Source organism: Coenobita brevimanus, chromosome 89 (genome assembly GCF_032717465.1).
Source record: "Coenobita brevimanus isolate Jiangsu-jjx chromosome 89, ASM3271746v2, whole genome shotgun sequence".
NCBI lineage: Eukaryota > Metazoa > Arthropoda > Malacostraca > Decapoda > Coenobitidae > Coenobita > Coenobita brevimanus.
Genome location: NC_137042.1, coordinates 11437865 through 11456545, shown reverse-complemented (window position 1 = coordinate 11456545; position 18681 = coordinate 11437865). Strand labels below are relative to the sequence as shown.

At 41.6% G+C, this 18681-nt stretch overlaps 1 protein-coding gene across 1 annotated transcript in view; it reads right to left on the bottom strand.

Moving 5' to 3' along the window:
* The window catches only part of cysu (peroxidase homolog), a 93379-nt gene that overhangs the window by 39823 nt on the left and 34875 nt on the right, over positions 1-18681 (bottom strand). Inside the window, exons 2-4 of the mRNA XM_080281433.1 lie at positions 7875-8027; positions 3466-3536; positions 4-97 (exon numbers count right to left, since the gene is read on the bottom strand). Coding sequence (XP_080137559.1) covers positions 4-97; positions 3466-3536; positions 7875-8027 — 318 coding nt within the window. The remainder of the gene's footprint in view (positions 1-3; positions 98-3465; positions 3537-7874; positions 8028-18681) is intronic.

The window sequence follows — 18681 nt, the reverse complement described above, 5'->3', positions numbered from 1 at the left end:
TACCTCTTAGCAATGATGCGTGATGCCTCCAGCAGTATCTCCCCCGCCGGGCCTATGTCCTCTGGTCGCCACTCACCGTTCGGAGGGGCGTTCACGTCTGAGGGAGAGAGGGGTAGGGGTGAGTCAGAGGCGAAAGGGGGTGAGTAAATGGTGAGGTGAGAGGGATGAATGGGTGAGTGAGGGAGTGGGGTGAGTTAGGGGATCGGGTGAGAGGGTGAATGGTGAGGCATGTGTGGGGTGAGAGAGATGAGTGAGTGAGCCAGGGAATGGGGTGAGTGGGCGAGTGAGGGAATGGAAGCGAGTCTGGGAGTGGGGTTAGGGGATGAATGGGTGAGTGAAGGACTGGGGTTGAGTCAGTGAATGGAATGAGGAAGATGGGCGAGGGAGTTTGGGTGTGAGGTGGTGGGGAAATGGGTGATGGTTTGAATGAGAGGGGACTGAGGTGAGAGGTAAAGGGGAAGGGATGAGTGAGTGGTGAGGGGGTAGCAGGGAGTCAGTAAGGGGGTAGAAGGTCGATAGATGAGTGCATAAATAAAGCCAAAAGTAACATAAAACATAAAAACACTGACGAAAAAGTGAATAATGACGAGACAGGAGGACAGATAAATCAAAATCGTTGAGGGGTAAAATTTGACATCACTCTGTTCACATTAACTTGGCCCAGATTTTTGCTGTTTTGTAGCTAAATGCTCGTAGGTCATTGGCAGAATATGATAATACTGCGGCTCTACATCCTTTCTATAGCACTTCTTTGTGACTAGCTCCATATTCTAGTGTTAATCTAGTGTTACAACTCAGCATTCAAGGTGGGGAGATGGCAATTTTAGATCAAGCTAGAGTAAAAGAGAATAGTAATTGCAGAGAAAATAAAAACAGAAATAGAAAATAAAATTCATTGAGCCCCTTCACAGTGAAATATCTTCTTTTGTTCTTCATCTGTTATCTCCAGACGAATTGGTGCAACTTATAAAAAGTTTTCTGGTATGAACAGTTTGATTAACGCCGCATCTCTCCTCACCAGTTCGAAATGTCTCCTAAGCTAAAAGAAAAAAAAAATCTTAGATAAAGAAAAATGTTAATATGAAAATAGTCTTCATTTTTGTAAGGGGTTTACAATAATAAAAGCCCTCATAATAGAATAAGTGAAGAATAGATGAACAACTACAAACATCCAGTAACTGTGTATACCTTTACAGCAAGAAAGCGCTCAGAGAACTCATACCTTCGCCAATGCCATTGCCATTAAAAAGGAACTGGATCCGGATCCGTGGACATAGGATTCGGATACGGATCCGCCCCAAAATTTAATCAATTCTTTCTTGATGCATGGCCCACCTTTCACAAAATTTAATTGAAATTCAGAGATATTGTGCGGGATACTCCAAACTTAATAATTTCTCCCTTGCCCCATGATACACCTTTCTACAAAATTTCATCAAAATCCGTTCATAGTTTTTTTTTTTTTTTTTTAAACTCGGATCCGGATCCGCCCCAAAATTTATGCAGTTCTTTCTTGGTCTGTGGCCTACCTTTTCACAAAATATTATTGAAATACATTGAGAGCTCATGGAGATAATGTGCGGGATGCTCTGGATCCAGCCCAAATTTTATCATTTCTTCCTTGACCAATGGCTCACTCTTCCACAGAGTTTCATAAAAATCCGTTCATAACTTTTTAAGTAATCTTGCTAACAGACAAACAGACAAACAAACAAACCAACGCGGGGTAAAACATAACCTCCTTGGCCAAGGTAATAAGAATTTCAATCAATCAACTGTTACAGATTTATTTTTATGAATGGACATCTGTAATCTGGCGTTTGGATTATTTTCTTAAAATTTAATTTGTTTGTCGTTCCTCTGTTCGTCATCTGTAATAATAATAATAATAATAATAATAGTAATAATAATAATGACATTGACATGAAATTCAGACATCGTACAAGCTCTCCAAAATTACCACGTCAGCTGTTACGAAAGAAAACGGGAACCATCGGCAAAACTTCATTGCACAGATCGAATGCATACAATTTATATGTTATTTAGCCCTGAGATTATCCACATGCACGAAAAATAACTCTCCAGTAATGACCGTTCACAGCGATTAATATGAATTGGAGAGAGTATAAAGGGAGAACCATTGCCACACCCCATTGTTCAAAAGTAATGCGCATTATGATATGGTGAGTGATGAACTAAAATTACGTAAGTACAATAAAGTGAATAAATAAATGAATAAATAAATAAATAATATACAGTGTCATAATTCTCTGCCAAGGCCCCGGACTTGAAATATGAGTCATGATGGAGACATTGGCCCTGCATTCCAATTCGTAATAAAAGACAAGGTTAGAGAATAAATGTTAATGACAAGGAGAGAAACATGATATATATAAATCTGTGCATAATACACACGCCTTATGCTCTGTTGGCTCGCATCCTGGTTGGTTCGAGAGGTGTCGTAATACATGCTCATTAGCGATTTATTTTTGCCTTTTATCCTTCATTGTATATATTCTCTTGGCTGTTATCAGTGCGAATTTTATCTATATACAGTACAGATAACGTGCACGATAATGCTAAGGTGTAATATATAAAATGATTAACTTAGCCTGTGTTATGATATACTCTGTTGGATACTAAATTTTTGTATTGAAACAGTGACAACCTTGGACGCGTGCATTCTTTGGGCCGTATGCTTGTTCTCTAGCACCTTTTCTTAAGGATTTATTTTGTTTACTGTACCCTACTGTCCACTTCTGTGTCACATAAATGCCTCCAACATCGCCATACCCTGCACAAAGTTACGTACAAAAGGATATTAACAAGCCCAATCCAAAAATAAGTCGCTAAGGAAGAGGAGTTAAGGAGCTTCCTTGCCCGACGAGAATACGGGCTTTGGTGGCATGGGAGATATCGCAGTATCCCTTCCGTAGCGTTTTTTTTTTTTTTTTTTTTTTTTTTTTTTTACAGTAGTGTTCTCTTGCCTGTTTTTCATATCGTCTTTTTCTCTACATAGTTTGCATAAAAATACCTAAGAGGGTAATGAGGTGCAGTGTTCAAAATAAATCGACAAGGAAGAGATGATGCGGAATATCCATAGCCCCTTTGAAGAGGATTCTTAGATTCGTTTGATTATATCTTAACCCATTCAATAGAATGAAGTTTTTGGGGTTGATTTTTTGATGAGGATGATTGTCATGAACACTCAGAGAATCCAACACCCACGCCCTACAATATGTTTAAGAGCCAAATATTTAACCTTGACCTGTGACTTTGACCTTCGAGTGATCGTTCTCAAAATCGAATTACTTCATTCTTATCTGATGCTAAACCATTCCACCAAGTTTTGCCTGACTCAGATAAAAATTGTTTGAGTTATGCTATTCACACACAGAGACATGGGATTGAAGCAGTTAGAAGGCGTATTATGACTTATTTTGACTGTCGGTGTTTGGTACTTACTGACGCGTGTTGATGCAGCGAAGACAGCAGCATCCACGTCAGCGTACGTTATACACACTGTACCGGCAACACTGCAAGCATGAAAAGAAGATATTAGAATTAAAAAAAAAAAAAAATGAAACCAGAAGAGAAAAAGAAAAAGAAAAATCATACCCTTTATTTTAACTGGCCTACTAGCAGCATTGACGCAAAGAAAGAAAATATTAACCTGAGAGAAAACCAAAACTATATGTATATTGTTCATTATAACCACCAGCAACTCTGACATTAGGAAAGAAAATATTATTTTCCTCTTAAAAAGTAGTCTGTTCATTTAACCACCAACAACACTGACACAAGAAAAAAAAAAAAACATTAGCTTATAACAAACTCAGAATCATACGCTCATCATTTTGAAGTCTCAAGCAGTTCTTATTTTAACGTAATTCTTATTTTAATTTTGCTATCTCCCGACGATTTTATTCAGATTTGCCTTGGGGGACTTTTTCGAGCTGGAGTGATTTGGCAGAGCTTTCGTTAACCCAGTCACAGCAAGAATAAACTAAAAAATCCGTCATTGTAGTGAAAGGGTCAAGAGTTCTATGCGTAATACGATTTTTATATTCACACAGTATTTTGTCCAGTCACTAATTATCATCTAATCCTGTTCGGTCTTTTAAAATCAGAAACGTAAGGGTCCGGGGCTAGGCTATTCACTTTGTATATTTCAAGGTAGAAGATTTGCCACCGGACCCAGTGGTATGATGTGAGCATGAAACACCAACAGTCCTCTAAGTCCAGTCCTTATGGGTCACATCCGGTGGAACGACCTTACCCACAAGATCACCAGGCATTCATCTACTGGTTGTATGCTACACCCAGTTTATTAAATGGTTTCCTTCTTCTTTCTTTATCGTCTAAGGAACCATTTAGCTTATCATTCAGTTAACAGTTACCTGAAGGTAGTACTACACTGCGTGAGTGGGTGGCGGCCGCCCCACCTTGTCGCAGAGAAACGCACCGGGACAAAAAGGTTATAAATGGTCTCGAGTGTTGCTTTAATCAAGAGCTGGGAACTCTGTATATTATTCTGCGTAACTTAGGACGATTTATTTTACTTCAGAGAAACCCTTCAGAGCCAAAAGGTGTAGGGATCTTTGAATTGGTATTCCGGAATCCCATATATTTAACTCACTGAATTTTGGTGGCGTGTTATAAAATACAAGGGGATATTGAAGGGTAATCTGCATAATAAGTCGCTATGGGAGACGTGTTACGACTTCTCTAAAGCCACTAAAAGTATCGCACTTGGGCTAGAACAAGGTGAAAAAATAAAAAGAAGGCGAAAGTTGTTTGTAAGCCGGGAGGGTCATAAAAACTCAGAAAATGTTTTGCTCTACATACACCAGTCGAGGAGATTATTTGTAGCTCCCTGGCTGCACTGAACGAGGTGGTCAAGTGCTTTCTATATTACTACAAATAGAAGGAAGTGAAGGTCCGTAGCAGGCATCATACTTAACCCATTAAGTACTGTAATGACGAAGGTCAACATCTAACGCTTGCTGGCGCGGACGGGGATCTTGCATCTCTGTAACCGATACAAGTGCTCCATTGGACGAGAGAGAGAGAGAGAGAGAGAGAGAGAGAGAGAGAGAGAGAGAGAGAGAGAGAGAGAGAATAACCCTCGATCTAAATGATTGGATGAATTAGGTTAGCCCCTGGCCCCTAAATTTCTAAATAAGGCAGTAATGGAGGAGATGATGAATGGATAGTCATTAGCTGGGATGAGCAAAAATTTCATCTTTTGGCTACATCGGACAAAAAAAGAAAACTATTGTTTCTTCATCGAGAGAGAGAGAGAGAGAGAGAGAGAGAGAGAGAGAGAGAGAGAGAGAGAGAGAGAGAGAGAGAGAGAACGTGTGGTTTGGCTAGGATGGTCAAAAACATTCTAGTGGTTCTTTTGTCTACAACGCAAACAAAACAAATGACTCATAGGGTTCAGTGTCTGTAAAGAAGTTACGTGATGTGGCTAGGCTGACAAAAGAGCTCTTTAGATCTATCTGTCTATCAATCCATGTATCTATCAGTCTATATAGAAGTTATTTACAGGATACGTTATAAGAGAAATAGAAAGTCAGTGTTTTTGGAGCTTATAAAAAAAAAAAAAACATGATCCTTAGACAACGATGACCAGGAAATTTGAGATCATTATTCATAAGCTATACCCTGATAAAAATCATCTTGTCGTCGTCGTCGTCGTCGTCGTCGACGTCCTCCTCCTCCTCCTCATTATCATCATCATCATCATCATCATCATCATCATCGCGCCTCTTTTTGCCGCATTAAAAAACGTGTAATTTTGACCATAAAAGCAAAAACAAATGAAAAACAGGTAAATGATTCACGGGCTCGCGACCAGACTAAATTAAGTGACAATAACGAACAAATAAAAAATGAAGATGGCAAAATGAAAGCGATTACCCCTCTCATGGGGGAGACAGCTCATGCTATCTATTGTCAGTCGAGTTTATTAAGCTGAAAGTGAGTTAATGTGAGAGAGAGAGAGAGAGAGAGAGAGAGAGAGAGAGAGAGAGAGAGAGAGAGAGAGAGTTAACTGAAGCTCGTGTGTGTGTGTGTGTGTGTGTGTGTGTGTGTGTGTGTGTGTGTGTGTGTGTGTGTGTGTGTGTTGTTATTAGCCAGAGGTTAAGAAAACAAAATGTATGGCACTTCGGTAGTAACATTAAAGGAATAAAAAGACAATGGAATGAATGAACTTTGTGAAAATTGTATGATTCCTTATCCGTACCATAAAAGTGAAAAGGAAAAATGAAAGAATGAATGAAGAAAACAAAAACTGTATGTCTCCTCAGCAGTGCCGATGAAAAAAAGAAAAGAATAGAAAAAAAGAACGAAAAAAGTGAAAATTTGTAAGGCTTTTGAGCAATACCTATAAAAAAGATAAAAAAAAAAAGAATGGATGAAATGACTAAAAAAGCTATGGATCTTTAGGAGCACCAAAAAAGAAAGAAACAAAGGCTGAGAAGGTTGATAGGCTAAGAGAAGGTGTGTCTAACAATGTGGGTCTTTTGTGGGGAGTTTTAGCTCGTCACCTTGTAACAATAAGCGACTCTCTCCCACCCACCGAACCCTCCCACTCACCCACCCGTCTCTCCCACCCTCCCTCCGTCTTCATAACACATTCCTATCAACCTCAGCTTCGGATTCTTTCTTTTTTCCTTCCTTCCTTCTTTCTTTCATTCTTATTCTTGCTTTTCGTGTTCTTCTTCTTCTTCTTCTTCTTCTTCTTCTTATTGCAACTACCGCTACTACTACTACTACTACTACTGCTGCTGCTGCTGCTGCTGCTGCTGCTGCTACTACTACTACTATTTATTATTATTATTATTATTATTGCTGCTGTTTTTGTTGATAACAACAACAACAACAGTAGTAGTGGTAGTAGTAGTAGTAGTAGTAGTAGTAATAATAATAATAATAATAATAATAATAATAATAACAATAATAATAATAGTAGTAGTGTTATAGTTGTAGAGATTGCATTTTAAAAAAACTATTTGATTACACGGTTCTGTTATCGGTAATATATTTGCAACTTTCATTCTTATCACCTCTTGCCTATTTCATGGACATCACTGCGCTTCCTATCCCCATCAGTGTGACGTAGCTCAAGTAGATATGCACTTTATGGATCCAGCAAGAGATAGATAGATAGATAGATAGACATAGAGAGAGAGGGGGGGGGGTATTCGCTCCCTCATCATTTAATCTATTATTGTCACTGAAAATAGCCGAGACAGATAATCGCTTATATTAGAATGAAAAATAGCACAAGTGATATAGACGTATTATCAGTAAATATTTCCGAAACATACACCAGCCTACTGTTATTTTTTTTATAACTGCAACATGCTTACTCGTATTATCATTAACGATAGCTGAAAAAGATACTAATTCACCTCATTAACGACCTAGATTCTCACTTTTATTATCATTAACAATAGTTGAAACAGAGCACTTTTATTTTTAGTAAAAGACTGAAGCAGATTCTCTTACAATTAAAAATAGCTAAAGAGAGGTTTCGTTTCGTTTCGTGTATCAAGGCTTTAGTATGCTTTCATGCGTCGGCCTTGGTAACCTAGTGGCGGCTGTGCACGCTTCTCGATCTCGAGCAGCCTCTGTGCTCAGTCGCCTTATCCTTGAGGTGACACTATATGACCTCATCCCTAGTCTTTTTCGGTCTGCCTTTAGCATCTTTTCTCCAGTTAAGAAATATAGTTGTGACAGATACATTTTTTTAAACAGAAGATGCACAGAGGAAGAAAAAACAAATTAAAAAAAATTCCACACAGCAGATTACAGATACTCATATTACAGTATCTTTAAATAAAATAAATAAAATAGGCACTCACGGTAAATTGAGGATATTGTTGAAGAGATGGGCCTGAAGGGAGGACTTGTGATGGGCGCCTCGAACGATATGAAGGGCGCAGTCGTCTCCCGCCACAGCCACAGCCACCCACCCTAACGCCGCCCACAGCACCGCCCACACCCCGCCCGATGCCCTGCAGGAGAGAGAAAGTCGGGGTTAGATAACAGAACAATCACTGCACTCCATCAAACGCTCCTTAATTGCGGAAGGAACTGTCAAAAAAGTGTATGAGAGAGAATAAGCGGAAGAAGAAGGAACAGCAAAAATGTTCAAAGATACAGTATTATCTGACGTCAAACAATGCCTTGCTTCTAGTCAGCTCTACATCAAAATAGCTGATTTCTCTCTCTCTCTCTCTCTCTCTCTCTCTCTCTCTCTCTCTCTCTCTCTCTCTCTCTCTCTCATAACTGGGGGGGAACGTAGACGAAATAATTATTGTTTTATTTTGCTGGGCGTGACAGGGTTTTGAATCGAGACCCAGCCATTGTGCTTGAGAGACTGGCGCACGTCACCTGTGGACGCCGAGACACGATCTCGGAAATGGAACAGTTCGGCGTCTCCAGCCTTGATCGTGACGAAGGAGATTTATGAGACGAGAATGACTAGATAAGATGCATTGAAATAGCCTCCTTCCAGTCCCCTTATCTTTGTTTTCAGTTAATTCATCGCCGTATCTTAGTTTTCGGTATTTTCTCGATAAAATCACTGGAATGGAAAACTCACGTGCTGGGACCGTTTGGGGTTTCCAGCCTTGATCATGACAGATGAGATATATGCGACGGTTATTATTCATTAAAAAGCACAAAAACAATCCTCCTTATAACGTATACCACGCGGTTAGTAATAAATACTTTCCAGGTAAAATTATATGGTAAAAACATGAAAAACTGTACGTTTCTTTTTTTCTTAATCTTTAGGGAGAAGATTGAAAGGAGGATAATGACCAGTGAAGAAAAAAAAAAAAAAAAAAAAAAAGACTGCCCTCCTGCATAGCCAAAACTGGTTTTAAATAAGATTCGGATTTATAAAAAAATGTCGAGTTGCAGGCGTCGGCCGTGGGAGGCGCTCAGGAGGCAACAATAACACCGACAGGCAAAAAAATCTCGGCTCACTGATGCAAGCTTGGATGAACTTGCCACGTATACATCCTATTGTCACCCCGCCAAAATGCAGGACTATTATCTTTTTTCTTTTATTATGTATTATTTTCTTTCCACTCGGCGGTGTCGTTTAGGCGGCCTTTGATCATCCCGGAACCGAATTTCCCTCCATCTGGCGTGAGTTTGTGTTTTTTTTTCTCTATCTTTCTCTCAATTGCCCTGGTTGTTTTCATCAAGTGTTTAATTCCATTTCCACTGCTTCCACTCATTGTTTACATGTTTCTTTCTTGTTCAAGGCAATTTGGTGTTTGGTCAACCCCTTCATCGCGAGGTCTTAATTTTTGCTGCACCCACAGGGGCGAAAAAATCCAGTGTGCCCCTAACTGTGCAATTCACATACTCACTCACTCACTCACTTACACATTCGTACTCACTCTCGCACTCTAAATCAATCAGTCAGTCAGCCAGTCAGTCACTCCGCGAATCGCTGTACCTTTTTGAAGGATGAAACCTAGCGAACTGCAACCGTAGAGTTGGGGTGAGGGGAGTTGTTGATGGTTCTTGGGCGTGTGTGGGGTGTGTGGTGCTTGGTGTGCTTCTGGGGTGTGTCTGAGGTGTGTAGAGAACCTTCCTGGATGAAGAAAATCGTCGAATTGCGAGAGAGCGAGAATAAAACAAAAATAAATTTGATTGAAGGGGTTGATAGTACTTTGTCAGGGTAAATATTTAACTATTTTCATTCACCCATTCGACTGGAGGAGAGAAAAGGCGCCATCAAAAGATTTTCCGTCATTATTACGATTTACGCAATACTACATTTGCACCTCCTTTCCACAGCACTTCATCTTGTTTTGCACCATATTCTAGTGCTAATTCATTGTTACAACTCAGGATTCTAAGTGGAGAGATGGCAATATAAGGCCAAGTTAGAGTGAACAGAGTATAATGTCTGCTTAAGAATTCAAAACAGCCATTGAAACAGAGTCCGCTGTCTTGAAACGGGCAGATGGTACTAAACGGCGTATGTAAACAAATAATCTCGTTTTCCCCTTCCTTTCCTTTCCTTTCATTCGTAACTGACCTTGGCTGACGGAACACGACAGTCATTTCTTTTTTTCCTCTTTTTTATGAATAGCGGCGGGAAATTTGTACGGGACCTGGGAATCCACTGCATAAAACGCCAGCCGAGCACGAAAAGAAAAAAGGGAAAAAGAAAAACCACCACTATATTCGAACGCCACCTGTCTGCTGACCAGGTGAGCGTGACGTCATCCGGTATTTTTTTACGATTTAGTTACTTCATTAATTTTCCATTTATTTATTTATTTATTCCGTGACTATCCTCGGGCGATTTTATTCATTATGAGAATTCGAAAAAACCCAAAATCGTGAATCAAAGCAGCATGAGATACCAAGAATTAAAAAAAAAAAAATGTTGAGATGAATCATTTTACTACGATGTCTTTTTTGTTTATTGTTGCTCTCCTGATTTTATTTTATTTTTTCATGTAAAGATCAGTCCCTTAGTACTAAATGGATTGTTGAAGGCTTTATCTCACCCCCTCCAATAAAAAAATAATTTAATTTGTGTTTACCTGTTGTTGCTTAGTAAGAATGGGTATGTTGTGGGTGGATGCTTGCCTCCGCGTCTGTGTGTGTGTGTGTGTGTGTGTGTGTGTGTGTGTGTGTGTGTGTGTGTGTGTGTGTGTGTGTGTGTGTGTGTGTGTGTGTGTGTCTGTCTGTCTGTCTGTCTGTCTCTCTCTCTCTCTCTCTCTCTCTCTCTCTCTCTCTCACTCAAAACCTGCCCCACTTTTCTCGTTCAGGTATCTCATTTTGTCTTTCGTAATCTTGAGAAACAAGGGTGAATCATCCAGATGAGAGAGAGAGAGAGAGAGAGAGAGAGAGAGAGAGAGAGAGAGAGAGATTGAGACAGACAGACAGACAGACAGACAGGCAGACAGAAGGGGAGAAGGGGGAAGAGGTGGAATGAAAGAACTGATAGAGTGTAAAAGTGTGTGTAAGAGAGTGCAGTGTAATGCTTCTATAAATTGTATTGCCATTTAGAGTCATGCCCTTTCAAGCCTCGCCTCTTTCAGACTCTCATTTCTATTGAAGTGTCGTGTCTATTAAGTCAGTTGATGTAACTTGCCATTAACACCATTACGATAACATTTTTTTATCGTATTATACATTGATCTCTGCATTGGTTGTTGTAGAGGGACGCCTTCACGTGATGGTACTGATATGACCAGGCGGTAGAGCTGCCCGGTTATCCCAGTGTCCCTCAGTCCTCTCCCTATCTCCCCGAAAGAAGGACAAGGGACTTCGAAAAATGGCAACTTCAGCCTGCAGTCCACCGGGTTCACATTCATATGAGCCTGGGGTTACTACGAACTTTTTATGTACTAAATTATTCTTATCCAATTACTTTTATTTAGTTTATGGAAGGCCTCGTAGTGAAGGGGTTAATATGTCCTGTTAATTACTGTGTCATGTTTGTAGTGGATTGTCACGTCTATGGAAGTGGCATGTGCAAAGTCATTTTTTATACAGAAGTGTCATGTGCACAGTCATTTTTTTTATACAGAAGTGTGATATGCAGTTATGTCTATAGAGAAGTGGCATGTGCAATGTTATGTCTATTTTGAAGTATCAAGCTCAGAGTCATGCCTACTGATGCGTCATGTCAACTGAAATGTCTTGAAATTTCGTGTATATTTGGCGTGTCATGTCTGTTGAAGTGTCAAATCAGGTAAAGTGTCTCGAATTTTCGCGTATATTGGTGTGTCATGTCTAGTTAAGTGTGGTGTCATTTGAAGTGTCTCTTGAAATAATTTGTAGCGGTACGTTGTCGTGTCATGTCTGTTGAAGTGTCGTGACCACATCAGAGCAGCCCTTTATTGGCGTGTCATGATGATGGTGGGTAGGGAAGACGGAATGATGGTGTGCTTTGGGCAGTGAGCCACGTACCGTAACTTTTATATAAGACCTCCCTTCTCTTTCTCTTTCTATTTTTCTGTCTATCTGTCTTCTATCTATCTCTCTTCCTCTCCTCTTCCCCTATTTTCCAACCTTTTTCCCCCTCCTCCTCACATCTCCACCCCTTCTGTTCCCCCCATTTCTCTTATTTTTCCCCTCCTCTACATTCCCCTTCCCATATCCGCCTCCATCCCTCTTCCCGTCTTCCCCTGCTTTCCCCTCCACCTCCTTCTCCCTTTCTCTCCAGCCACCCTCCCTCTCCCACATCCCCCTCTTTCAAGCTCCTTTCCCCTACCCTCCTTTGTCTTTCTTTCCATCCCATTCACTTTCTATTTCCCCTTCCACCTCTCTCTTTTTCGTCCTCCTCTCCCGTCCCGTTACTTCTCCCCTCCCCTCATACTGCCAAGAGAGAGAGAGAGAGAGAGAGAGAGAGAGAGAGAGAATTATAAAGGAAGGACGAAATGTGTTAGTAAAAGCAGGAAGCGACTGTAGCGTGGGAAGGAGGAGAAGGCAGTTAAGGGGTGGGGGAGGAGGAGAGGGAGGGAAGGGAGGTTATTTTGAGAGGAATGAAGTGAGGAAGGAGAGGGATTGGAGTGGGACTGGAAGTATTGGGAGAGGGGAGGAGAGGGGTGGGGGAAAGGGAGGGGAAGAGGAAGGAAAAGGAAGAGGTAGATGAACAGAGTGGAGATTATGGAAGGAACGAATGGGGAAAAACAAGAGTGGGGGGAGAAGAGAGAGAGAGAGAGAGAGAGAGAGAGAGAGAGAGAGAGAGAGAGAGAGAGAGAGAGAGAGAGAAAACCAGGTACTTCTGACTAGTTCCAATTGTTTAAAAAATAGAAAAAAAAATGCTGATATTGGATGATTAAGCAAGAATTGAGGGTGTTGTGAATATCCAGTTTATTATTGCGTCACTGATACGTACATGAATTGATCTATTTTCTCTCCTCTCCTCCTCTCTTTTACCCTCTTTCTCTCCTCGCCTCTCTTTTCCCCTCCTCTCCCCTCTTCCCCTTTCTCCTCCTTCTCTCCTTACTTCTCTGCCATCTCCCGATTTCACTACATTGGTTGAACTCTTCTGTCTCCTATCCTCTCATTTTCCCTTCCATCTCCCTTCTCTTCCTTCCTGCTTGTCTTACTTCTCTCCCCCTCCCCACCCCTTACATTTTCTTTCCTTTTTTCTCCTGTCAGCCCCTCTCGCTCCTTTTTCTTGCCTTACTTCTCTTTCCCTTTCCTCCTCCCGCTTCACTCCACTTCTCCTCACTATCTCTTTCCCCCTTCACGCCACACATCTCTTTCCCTTTCACCTCCTCCCCTTCCTTTCCTTCACTTCCCCCGCTTCCTTACTACAGACAGACCGTGAACAGTGGGAGGGGGAACTCAATGGGCTGAAAAGGGAAGTGAGAGGGGAGGGGAGGGGGAGGTGGAAGTAAAAGGAGTGGACGGTGAGAGGGTGAGGGAGAGGAGAGGGAGAGATGCAAAATGAGAGGAGGAGGAGGAGGCAGCGGAGGAGAAGGAAAGTGACAGCTGAGGAGAAGGAAAGTGACAGGGGAGGGGAGGGGAGAGGAAAGGGAGAGATTGAATCGGTGAAAGGGGGAAGGTGGGTACCGATATTGTTTTTGTGAAAGCGGCCATAACTCAGCCCGCCCCCTCACTGCCCTCCCACCCCCACAGCCACCCCAGACGGTAATTAGATAAGCTGGGACCTGGTGCCAACTTGCCACTTTTCACCGGGTCACGTCATCTCACACGCACACTATTGTCAACGAAAAAATGATAAATGGATAGTAATTCGTGTTGTAGCTAATTAGTATAGAAGGATAATTAAATAAATAAACAAGTATCAAACACACTGCATACTCGACAAAAAAAAACATTCGCAATATAGGCTAAGTTATTCGCATATATATATAAATATATCTATATCTATATCTATCTATCTATCTATCTGTCTATATATATATATATATATATATATATATATATAGCAGCGCACAGTATAGTCAGAATAATGATGTAAATAAATAAATGAATGAAATACTGCTGCATTGTTATTGTTATTCTTCTGACCCCAGGTTCATCTGAATGTGAACCCGGTGGACTGCAGGCTAAAATTGCTCTTCTACGGTCTACTGTCCTCCATTTGGGTGATAGGGAGTTGAGGGACGTTTTTATAACCGGACACCGACATGTCTCCAGCATTTACCGGTATTAAAAAGTACCATATGCTCATCAGTCGTTAAATTACGTCTCTACAGTGATGTCCTTAGTTATAGTTTATTTCTGGCCTCCCCTCAGAATTTTAGCTCAGGTTTTGAGGCTCTCTGGATCGAAAAAAAAAAGTTAAAAAGTCTCCCGTATAGCCAATCTCTACATCTCATGAACCATTTTGTTGCATTCTTGGTACCGTCTGGCTATTTGCTTATTTATCCTAGCTTAAGAAAGAGACCTTGGATTGCGTTAGGTACTGTTAGGATGTAAGATGAGAAGAGACTCAATCCCTTCCATTCAGTGACTTATTATATATTTCGTCTTGGCTCTCTCCAGTCAGTTTTATTCAGTTCAGGAGAGACATTGGGAACTCGATTTGGATGTTGCCTTCTTTCTGCACATTTACTAAAAATAAGTGAATAAATAAATGAACCAATAAGTAAAAGAAAATGTGTGTGGGGGTAGCCTAGCAAGAATGTACAATAAAAAAGCTACCTATTGAAGTGATATCATTTTCAACAATAACAGTACCAATGGCCAGGTACCGGTAGGTCAAAAAATCTATTTCCTTGTTTTTTTTTCTTTCCTTTGCGAGATGTTGCAGGAATGAAGTTTTTTCTTTTTTTATTTTCAGTTTATTAAGGTCAAGCAGCATTTTTGTCTTTGTTTTTTCGGAAGGTTGTGTGTGGCAATGGAAAGTTGTGTCGGATGTGGGAAGACTGGACACGAAGCATGGGGAGGGGGAGAGAGGGGAAGGAGAGAAGAGACTGGAGTGAGGGAGGGAGAAGGAAGAAGGTGGATGGGGAGAGGTGGAGAGGGAAAAGGAGAAGGGGGAGGAGGAAATAGGTGAAGGGAGCAGGAAGAGGAGGGGGGGGGAGGCGAAAAAGGAGAACTGGAAGAGGAGAGAGGGGGAGGGGAAAGGGGAAAGTTGAGGGGAGAAGGAGAGAGAGGAATGGGAAGAGTTGAGGGGAAAAGGTGGAGGGGGAATGGGAAAGTTGAGGGAAGAAGGAGGGGGGGAGAAGGGGAGAGGAGAGTTGAGGGGAGGAGGAGGATATACCGGCAGGTAAGGCTGAAGGAAGAGACGGCGGGGGAAAGGAGGAGGAGGGGAGGGTTCAGGGATGGTGGGGGAGAATGGGAGAGGAAGAAGGGGAAAAGAGGGAAGGGTGAGGGGAAATGTGAAGTAGAGCAAAAGGGGAGGGCTGACAGGAGAAGGGGAAAGGGAGACGGAGGAAGGGGGAAAGGGGGGGACTTGAGGGGAGAAGGGGAGGGGAGGGGAGGGGAGAAAGGGGGAGGTTATATGGGAGAAGGAGGAAGGGAGGAGGAGAAGGAAAGGGGGAGGCGTGAGAGACGAGGAGGCGAGGGAGGGTACAAGAGAGAACAAATGAAAGTAAGCGATTGCAGAAAAATTGGCGTACTCCAACCTGTGTTATAGCCTGTTAAATATACTGACATACTTCTTATTTTATTATTATTATCTCCGCATGATTTTATTTAATAGGATACACATTTCGAGCTGGAATGACTTGATTTTGCCTTCATTAACCCTTCCACTGTTAGGATGCTTTCACGAGTATAATTATCAGATCTTTTGTTAATAGTAATAAATCTTAAACGACGATCTCATGATGATGAAATTAATACTACATTTTTTCTGTGTTTTAAAGAGATGAATGGCAAAACCAGCAGGAAAAGTTAGAAGAATCAGGAAGCAATGGAGAAAAACTGCCATTTAAATTTCTTAAATATTTTTGCAACATATTCTACATTATAATCATTAAGAGAGAATAATTATTAGGAAAACATTGCGTGTATAATATTGTTAGGAAGTGGATGTATCTCTGGTCTCCAGTGAACAAAAAAGTGTTAAGTGATTTTTTTCTATTATTCATCCGTGAACATATGTGGCGCGAGATAAGAGGCACGATATTTGTCTAAACGACTTTCAGGCGTTAGTACCCGTGCTGTATTAGAGTGGATGAGGTGAAGGGATGCGGTGGAGAGGTATGTGAGTGAGGGTGGTGTGGGGTGGAGAAAGGGCAGTCTGATGATGGGATAGGGTGACGTGAAGGCGATTTGTTTGTGGCAACCTCTTTCTGGACTAAGCCATTTGGCTGCAGACAGACAGACTGTATCAACGTCTACCATGTTGCAAGGCAGTTTTTTTCCTATGTTTATATTTCTACAAAAAGTAATGGTTTGGTTCTGTTAACTGGAAACTTTTACTAATAATTTGATATCCATTACCTCTAGTGTAAGTCGACGGATCAGTTGTAACATCCTTATCAATTGTCATACCGTCATGTCCTTTGCAAGTATCGTAAACGTGGGTCAGGTCCCCGCGCAGCCTAAAGTATATTGAGGCAAAGGGATTCTGACTTTTTTTCGGTTTAGGCATTGATTTCCTTTTTTTTTCTTTTTTCTTTTTTTCTTTTTTTGGTGGAGGAGAAAGGGAAACAGGATTGGAGATTAAGATAAAGATACTGGGATACATGAGTAGAGCCTGTTGGGTGTGAATTTATTTTTACTTCATTCTTGCTGCCACTGGACGGTTGTGTTTAGTTCATTACATATTTTTTGGATGGGTTCTTTTATGCATTCCGTTGACTCCATTGTTAGAGGTTGTTCCTAACTGGAGCTAAACATTTTGATGGTAGTCTGAATCGCATGAAACATATGTATTCTTAGTGAAGGGGTATTTTCAGGGTAGTATATGCAGGCTTCACGAAATCAACGGGACTCTCTTTTATTCAGTTTATCCGGGAGGGAACGACTTTTTGCAGCATCCTGTTCTTGGTTCTTTCTCTTTTTGAGTATTAAAGTGACTCTCTCTCCCTTTCCCCGTGGTCAGGTCACGCCCGTACGAGCACACATCAGCAAAGAAAGTGCCCTGGCATTATCACCCAGCAACCTTTTTGTCGCCGCTCGGTGAAAGTACTGGTGAAGGGGGAGGGGGGGGCGGGTGGCAAGTTTCCGACAGACGTGCCCGGGTATGCGCGTCATGTTACGTTGGAGGGGGGGGGTAGCAGGAGGTAGAATGATGGGGTCCAGTTTTAGGGGTGTAGGGGGGGGGAGGAGGGAGAGAGGGGTGGGTCCAGATTTGGGGGTGTAGGGGGGCATTAGGGAGAGGAGTCCAGTTTGTGAGTGTGAGGGAAGGGTACGAGGGAGAGAGGTACCGTATAGGTGGGGGTTAGGAGGGTAGTCTGGGAGGGGGGAGTATCCAATTTTGGGGGTGCTGGGAAAGTGGACCAGCCCTGACAGTATTACGTAAAAATGAAACCCCTGGCCACCCAGAATATAACATGTGGCATCGATTTTCCTTTTATACACGCACGGGAGGCAGATTCACCGGTACGTGACCTCACCTTTGGAAATTGAACGGCTGCAGACAGTAATAATGATACAATTTTGTGGTCGATCTGTTATGAAGCCCTTGCATAATATTCTGGAATGGTTGTAGGTCCCTGAATACTGACATTTGGATTCGAAAGTCATTGGTCACTGTCTCTTTATAGATCGTAAGGGGGTGTGCAGTAGGCGAGGGCGATTACCGTTCACTCACTTGATGTAATGCTGCTTTATTCGGGCGACTCTGCTGTACGCTGAGTGACAAGCCAAAGGGTTTCCAGGACCCGGGAAATAATTTACTACGTTGGGTGGTGACCGTGTGACTAAATGGTGCCTGGTGGTCTAGTGGGTTCGAGGTACTGGAACCGTAATGCCATGGTTAGTTGGGGATTGTTGCTCACATAATGCCACTCAGGGGTTAGTGAGGCTGGTCACCCCTGCCTTAGATGTCAGGAATTAGTAACTTAGACGATGAGGCAAAAAAAAAAAAAAAGATTGGATGATAGATGAAAAAAAAAACGACTGGATGATATATAGATAGATTGAAAAAAAAAAGACTGGATGATATGATAGATAGAAAAAAAGCGACTGAATGACAGATAGATAGAAAAAAACGACTGAATGACGGATAGATAGAAAAAAACGACTGGATGATAGATAGGTTTAAGTCGCTCGGTATTAATGGCATCAGGTGTACATTTTCGCTCGGTATTAATGGCATCAGGTGTACATTTGCGGCGATGAATAATGATATAATACGAATACATTAGGGACTTGGAATTACTGATGACGGCAAATTATAGGTCTTTGGTCTTACTTGGATATTACTGCTTGGCGTAACGGGATAATGTTTAGGATTTTGACGCTGTATCTCTCTCTCTCTCTCTCTCTCTCTCACACACACACACACACACACACACACACACACACACACACACACACACACACACACACACACACACACACACACAAATAAATCGCCAAAGGAAAGGTGTTAAAGCTCTCCCACGGGAACAGAAATAACGCCCAAAGAAAACGCGACATAGCCAATTTTCACGTATGACTAAGCTAAAAATTTCAGAAGGTCAAAATCAGTGTCACGTTTTGGTAGGAGTGGACGCTTGGGCATTGTTCTTTTCTTTTTTATTATTACTA